The sequence below is a fragment of the Neodiprion lecontei genome, chromosome 2 (assembly GCF_021901455.1).
Source record: "Neodiprion lecontei isolate iyNeoLeco1 chromosome 2, iyNeoLeco1.1, whole genome shotgun sequence".
Classification (NCBI taxonomy): Eukaryota; Metazoa; Arthropoda; class Insecta; order Hymenoptera; family Diprionidae; genus Neodiprion; species Neodiprion lecontei.
The window spans coordinates 23555933-23564105 of NC_060261.1; the positions used below are offsets into that span (position 1 = coordinate 23555933).

General features: G+C 39.1%; 1 protein-coding gene across 1 annotated transcript; it reads left to right on the plus strand.

Annotated features, from left to right (window-relative positions):
• The first annotated feature begins 552 nt into the window (after positions 1–552).
• LOC107226265 (chymotrypsin-like elastase family member 2A) lies at positions 553–7779 on the plus strand. Its single transcript, XM_046730094.1, has 5 exons — positions 553–1150; positions 1497–1737; positions 3944–4089; positions 4616–4890; positions 6853–7779. The coding sequence occupies exons 1-5, from the start codon at positions 1057–1059 to the stop codon at positions 7024–7026; spliced, it is 930 nt and encodes a 309-aa protein (XP_046586050.1). The 5' UTR covers positions 553–1056; the 3' UTR covers positions 7027–7779.
• Positions 7780–8173: the final 394 nt, after the last annotated feature.

Genomic DNA, 8173 nt, shown 5'->3' on the forward strand with positions numbered 1-8173 from the left:
CAATTGGCTGACTTCGCAATTTCTCCAATCTTGGGCCACGAGGCATGTGCCGATCGGAAAACTGTAGCCTGAATGGTACAAATTCAGACTGATTTACCTACCTTACGTTTAAAAGCTTATGGCACACTTTCACAAAATAGGCCATGTACCATAGGCCAAAATACATGAGCAAATACTTTTTTTCACAAATTACATGATCCTTATAACAAATTAATGATAGCTAGGTACATTCGTGCGTGAAATTGCACGTCCACACTAAAATTTGAGTGAGAGTTGTCTAATCAAAAACAGAATATTTCTATTTTTCATGTTTCAGATTTATTTCAGAAATCAGAGATTGAAAACGGGCGATGAGAAAAAATTAAAATTTCTGCGGAGAATTTTCACGAGTTGTATACTGTCACAGGGAAAATCTTTGGTGAAGGTAAAAAATGTCATGATCAAACCTTTGCTGACGCACATATTTATAGTTGTGCAGGAGTGAAAGTTAGTCATGACGTTAAGAAATTTTTGCCGGGCAAAAATGCAGGCCCAACGAATGAAGATCCCGCATTCTCAGGGGCGAGATTTCCTAGACAGCGTCCCGTTTCCATTCTCGCAGGCTACAGCTCAAGATGAGTCCCCTCCTTCCTCGGCGGTGTCTGCTCATTGTCAGCGAAGCACTTTCCTCGTGGAGTGCGGGCCTCATAGACCAAAGATACGAACGACGAGGACTACGAGCAGACGAGACCAGAACTGGTCTAGTTCCTTGCCGATCGCTAACGTCAAAGCGTCGTTGACAACGTCCGCAGATTTTCTGCGAGCAATTGGTCTTGACGCGAGAGAGTCAGTCGTTACACTAAAAATCGAAAGTGTGGTTGGCCTGTGGAGTCTGCTGTCACTTCCAGGTTCTCTTGTGAAGAACGCGACCATCCCGCCTCAGTTAATTGGTCCAAAAATTATATCCCGCCAACGAACCAGTGCTCGTTCTAGCATGCGTGAGACCAGAACCGACCCTTCCAGTCTGTAAGATTGCCTCTGTCTCCAAAAGGTGCCTATCGAACTCCGTCAAGGGCGATGAATTTACGCGCATTTGCAGCGACCGCTCATCTCGTCGCCCTCTTGCATAATGGACTGGGCATGATGAAACTGGATAAGCACGAGCACGAAAGTGAGTACACAGTTATGTAAAATTGTGTTTCTCTTGATTTGACTTTGACTCTCTTCAATTACACGGTTCCTGACTAGATTCCAATGCTTTTTAAATTTTGCACAAGCGTTTGTATACTTGGCACTCTTCATTATTTGAAAAATTAGTATACGTCGGTACAGATCGAAGCACCCCTGTACCACTTGTGGGTATAACTTATTTCGATCATACGTATTGTCGTGAGTACGGCCAGAATTGGTACATCCATTCTATTCCACGTTCCCTTTTTCCGCGTCAGATTGGAATGAGGGATGGAGCGAATTGCCAATTCATCCAGGGATTAATCAAAACTCTTTGAGTTGCTTAGAATGCGGGCGAGTCGCTCCTACGCAGAGGCAGTCACGGGCTGCGAACGACTCGAGGACGGCTACCGCTACGCCATCCACCACGGGGCGAATCTTCAACGGGAAGCCGAGCAAAAGGGGCGCTTGGCCTTGGCAAGTTTCGCTCCAACTTCTTCACCCGAAAATGGGCTTCATCGGACACTGGTGCGGCGGAGTTCTCGTCGATCCGATGTGGGTGCTGACCGCAGCCCACTGCATCCACAAGTAAGATGAACATGACCCCGGTTCGTTTTGAGTAACATGTGCAAAACACTGGTCGGTTGTGAATGAAACTTTGAGCGAATGATTTTGAAGATCAGAATTCGCAGTGAGTTTGGTTGTTTTGATTATCCGATACGAGGATTGAGTTTTGAATCTTTATTATCGGAAAATTCAACGATATTACAGGGTGATAATCCTGACTTTGTTTGATACGAAATGCAAAGAAATTTCCTTTCGTTATTACTCTGAAAACTTATTTCCATATTTAATGTCTCTGAAAACGTATAATATGATAGGTCTAAACGATTACTTGAAAAGTGCAATGTAATGGTGCATGTTTTTTTTTATGCATTGTCGCAATTGACAATTTGTGCAAATTCTATGAAATTGCCAAAAGTTACGAATATTCATGGAAACAACTTCTCTGACAGACTACAACGACTATAAAATTGACCTACAAACTTATGTTGTACACAGTTGATTTACTTATATGCGTTTTTTTTAAATTGCTGAAAACTTTCTGCGTACGTTGTTCGAGACACAGAATTCGTTAATGGTCACCTTGGAGCGCTTTGTCGGATCAGAAAATTCACGTTGAATTCACGAATTGGTAAAAGGGTCAACTCGATGCGAAATTTCAATTAAATCGCGAAATGCTCGGCAGGCTTTAGTTGCCGCTTCGTTTGTCGCGTCGACAGCTATTTCCTCGCGCTGTTTCCAAGGAATTGGAAGCAGCACATAGAGGAGTGAAAAGTTTCTGAACTGCGACTTTGGTATTCGCTCTTCTTAACTCGATAACAAACGCGAAACTAAGTTCGTCAACGAGTATAAATGATGTGCACATATACGTATACGTATACATATACAAGTTCTCCCCTCGTAGATCGGAATCATATACGCAAAGGCACACCATGCAGACGCATAAAATCAGAGGATTATAAGACATTTTCAATGCTGTTAGTACACTCACTATCTGTTAATTAGGCAGAGAGAACTCTTCGTCTACTTCGATGACTCTCTCCTCGCGATGCCGTCTTGCCATCGGGTTATATTGCAGCTTTTTCCTTCCCACTCGTTCTCGTTCGAGTGAAAATGAAATGAAGAGATATTTCATTCTCTCTACGCGTAAATAGTTCACTCAACAGTCCGTTAACTCACGGCAATCAGCGATAACTAGGACAACACTTTTACCACGAACTAAGTACAGCTCTACGTGATTCACTTGCTGTACAGATTTCTAATAATTTCAATTTATTCGGTCCACAAAACGCTGCAGTCAATTCACGGATGAGCCGGCAGAAGGTAAAAAAAAAGTAGAGTAAAACAATGATATCTTGTGACCACGGAATTTTTCAAGTTACCTACGATTTTAGCAATAACATTGTCACATTCTCACTACAATTAAATACGTGATAAACTGACTCGCAAGTTAGTCAGTGATTAATCCTGCACGTATATTTTTCACAACTGATTAAGTCAAATCAATAATTTCGACATTTTCAAAATCTCAAAATCATTGTGTACTAGAATCATTATTTACAGAAATACAGAAAAACTGTCGTGGCAAAATAGGAATAGTAACCTTATAATGTAACAACTCTATATAGGCCACTGTAACCATTGCAGGATTTTATGGGTTTGCAAAAAAAACTAAAAAAACCAGATCATAAAATGTGTCACATGTGTGAATAAATTAAAACTTTTTGCCATTCCACAATATTAAGCTCTATTAGTGAGAATAACTGAAACTTACGCTCATATTTCATTCTGTAGAAAATAGTCATTTATTTTTTGCGAAAAAAATTAAAATTACGACAGATCATCGATGAAAATTCTCTATGTATGTTCTTCACAATATCTGAACCTATCCTGGTTGCGTGAGTCAAAAAAAAATTATAATAATATCTGACAATCAGTGCTATGTAAAAAATGTCAACATGTGTTCTTTCGAATCCCCCCGTCTTGATTGGAATCTTAACATTCAGTGTACCCAGAAGCATACATTACTAATCTTTTATCTGAGAATTCTGTTAGGGTCCAGAAACTCAGAACTTTGATTATAATGTGTTATAGTTTTGCACAAAAGTATTTTGACAAAGCATCCTATAACCCTTACTGATCTGCATTACGACGACCCACGAGATCTTGTTGTTGGGCATAATACTGATTTATCGATTATCAGTGAAAAAACAATTTTCTTTGATTCCAGCGAACTCTTCAATTTGCCCGTTGGCGCCTTATGGACAGCGGTGGTTGGTGAATGGGAGCTGGACTCTAGGCGACGAGGATCTGCTCGGCTTCCGGTGGAAAGGGTCATCCAACACGAACGTTTCAACAACTACGTCCACGATATAGGTTAGTAAATCATCAGCCACGAGCCCATCACCTATAATTATACCATCCGTGTGCACAGTGAGAGAAATTCCTATAGTTGTGATTACGCTACAGTCCTTGACTATTTTCATTTTTAACCATTAATCCTAGGTAAAAAATAAAAATGAGTTTTGTAGCTGGAATCAGAGAATTCAGTATGCATGTCACAATTTTGTTGATTTTGGTCACTCGTGATAGATTTTCTTGTAAATATTGCGATGATTTGATTCTGGTGAACCAATAAATTGATGTTAAGACCTTACTTGACTGAAAAGATGTGGTTAACTCAAACACGATAGATTTAATATTGCCACACAATCATAAGATGTGGTACATAGCGACAACTAGAGTCCCACCAAATGGCTGTACCACATATACCACATTTTCTTGTAATTCCAGCAATATGTAAGCCGTCACTGTAACGCGATACCCATTCAACTATAATTTTATCGTAATGATAACACATATACATTTTGTGCAATTTATCTAAATTTACTTTGTTATACAGCTCTCTTAAAGTTGGTCAGACCAGCCCCACTGTCATCCATGGTGCGGACAATCTGTCTGCCTGACAAGGACGTGAGGCTACAGGAGCAAGCTCACTGCGTTGCATCTGGCTGGGGTCGATCCGGTCCTTCACCAGCTCTTTCTACAGCTCTTCTGGAGGCCAGCGTCCCTCTGCTGGAGCTTGAAGACTGCGAAATAGCCTACGGACAGACCGTGCCAATCCGTGGTGGGCATCTTTGTGCTGGACATACCGATGGTTCGACTGGAAGTTGCGTGGTAATGGGGCTTTTACTTACAATTAGCTCAGCTGTAAAAACTTGCCTATCTAAAATGAATAAGATCTTCACGAATTTGTACAGACTTTGAAGATTAGCAACAGTACAGTTGTTCCAATGTATTAAAAGTTAAATCAAACAAAGTGAGTAGCCCACGTAAATTATACGAGCTTGACTCATTAAGAGTTTGGTTCGCATCATGCAGCGTAAACTGACATTCTAGTGTGTCTGAAACTTGCTTTACCAATATTTAAATCCTCAAAGATGTGTAAGGTGTACAGTCGAGCCATGGCAATTTCCAAACAAAAGAATTACGAAATGAAGACGGGACAAGTGCAACCGACAATAAGTTTAATCCATGTAAATGAGGTCAGGGTATTGTTTCCTACATACGAGGAAACAAAAAAATAACAAATTTAAACGCAAGAGCTCAGTTATCAATACCTTTCAATACCTTTGAACATTCGTTCGAGCATCATCAACCACAGCCTTGATTGAAATTTAAAAAAATTTTTCTTAGCTCTTTGATCGAATGAAACGACATGAGGATGAAATCAATACAGATAAGACGTAATAAACTAATGCTTCAATTTCATGATGACAACAATTCATATCACGTGATTCGTATAGAATTAATTTACAAATAAAATGAGCTATTATTAATTGAAATTGAGTAATCTCTACGAATTTGGCACTAGCAATAGGAGATCGATAGTTTAACCTGCCTCAGATCATTAGTTACTATCACCTATTTTGGTCAATATCCACGATTTTCAATTTTTTCCTGCACCAAAGGAATAGTTTTGTAGTCAAACTTCTCAGAACTTCGTTTAATCTTGATTTTAAATATCGATTGTTACTACCTGAATTTGTATCGAACTTTTATTTTACTGAACTCTACACCTGATACATCGTTAATGGCCAATCTCTCAGCAGGATCACAAAGCATTATGTATAGTGATCGATTGATTCGTAGATTTATTACTATACAAGCGACTATGCATTGCCTTTACACCCGTGACTGCACTTCCTTCGCTGCACTGAAGGGGAAAGCTATATCGAATCAATTCTTTCCGCTAGCGTTGATCAATTACACTTTGGACATGGTTAATCGAATCAGAACAGATTTCCTTTCTGGACGGTCTCTTGTGTTTTCACTCGAATGTTTATGTACACTAAGTTACAACCGACCATAAATATGTTACGAGCAAGTACTAATCGGCAACACGATTTCCTCTGCTACTGAAATAGATAATAGATTCAATATGATTGCCCAGTATACATAGCACACATAAATCGCTGGTATATATGAGGCATTCCACACCAAACCGACCTACGTATGACGCTTATCATAAGCGATTCCTTAAATTTTGAAATATGAGATAGAGTGTACAAGAAAATCATCTTTTACTGAGCTTCAGAATTTTTGGATCACGCCTTCGATTTTTACTGCTCTCAAAAACACAGCAACTCAATTTTCGAATTACTAGCCCGAATCGATTGGCTGTAAATTTTTCTCATGAACCCTTTGTTAATAAACGAAAATTTTGAGACTAAGATGGAGGTGGGCAAGCTTTTGGTTTAGAAACTACAGGTGACACAAATAATCGCAAAATGAGAAAGGTCGAATTAAATATAAATTTAAAAAAATACAAATTCATATTTAATTCGACTTTTCTCACTTTTGCAGTTTCAGTATAGATGCTACAGGTGAACAAAGTAATTGAATATTCGACCGTGCGACTTTTATTTTCAAGGACTTCTCTTCGTGAAATACACTCCAAGTATCTGTAGCAGAACTTAAAATGACGCATTAGGCTTTGAAAACATCGTTGTCACTATTTAAATTATAAATTTAAACTGTGAGTTAACGTTAAGTTATTTACGAGTGCATGAGATAATCAATCACAATATCTCAAAAACCTGTAAAAGTCTGACGAGGTATTTATCCGCCATTTTTCAGGGTGATTCAGGAGGTCCGCTACAGTGTCGGCGCGCAAACGGCGACTGGGAATTAGCCGGTGTCACGTCATTTGGCTCGGGGTGTGCGCAGCCTGGTTACCCGGATGTCTACACCCGTGTGAAGCACTATGTAACATGGATTAGAGACACCATTCGAGCTGACAGAAACTCGTGAAATCACGAATAGGTACTGTCGATACATTTCTCAACACAGACGTTCGCACTTCCTTATATGCGCCATTGCAGACGCAATGTTAGAGTTGATTTGTGGCATTGGGGTGGAGTGCAGTGTCAATTGAGGGAATCGAATGGTTCAGTTCCTGATTATGCTTTGGATGGCTTGATTTGATACTTATTAACTTGTACAATCAGTAAAGTAAGGTCGATGAGTTTCGAGGATTGATCGACCCTCTTGCGAAGTAAAAAAAAGATGAATCCTGATCATCATTAGCAAGTTAATGATATTTGAGTACCTGAATGCAAGAACACCCAAAGTAGATTAGTAGTTCAATATAGCACCGAAATATTTGTCTAACGGACAATGCGAGTGACTTTCAGATGGACAAAACTATTTCAATGTATCTGTCGATCTTGAACAAACGCTTGATGTCTAATGATAACAATTCCATTTTGATCGTGCGATTGTGTATTTCTTGCACTTACCAGATATGCGGCACTGTTCCACGTGGAACAAATTAACTGCAAGAGTATCTAGTTCAATTATGATTTCAACTTCGATAAATTAAAGCTTGAGATCAACTACGTTTTCATAAGCAGCGGGTGAAACCTGCACAACAAATTTATCGAGTGAAATCACTGAGCCGCTCATTGTGATAAATAGTTCCTTGTAGATGTAAGAAGCATGCATTGTCCATTAATGAGTATTGCGAAGTTTTTGTAGCGAAATAAAATGAGTAAAAAGCCGCGATGACGGTACTATTTCAAATTGATGGTAATTATATTGCTGGAAATTTATCTCATCACCAATGTATTTTGTGTTAAATAACGAAGTTGTGAATTTGAGAAATGCTCAAATTAATATACTGAAAAAGTTGACCGTCCAAGTCGTGAGAGTATTACCTCCGTCAATACAAAATGTGATGCTATTTTCGCAATCACAATTTACTCCTTCACTAGGTTCTTGTTGCTTAGAGGTGACTGAAAAACAGGAACCAAGGCAAAGTTTTATCTGCAGTTTCTCATTCTTGATTTGAAATTTCATTTTTTTTGTCTTCTTATCGCAGAGTCAATATGACAATGAACGCTGAAGTCGGCTTATACGATAAGTTCAGTTGATTTGTCCTTACACGCAAATCACAATT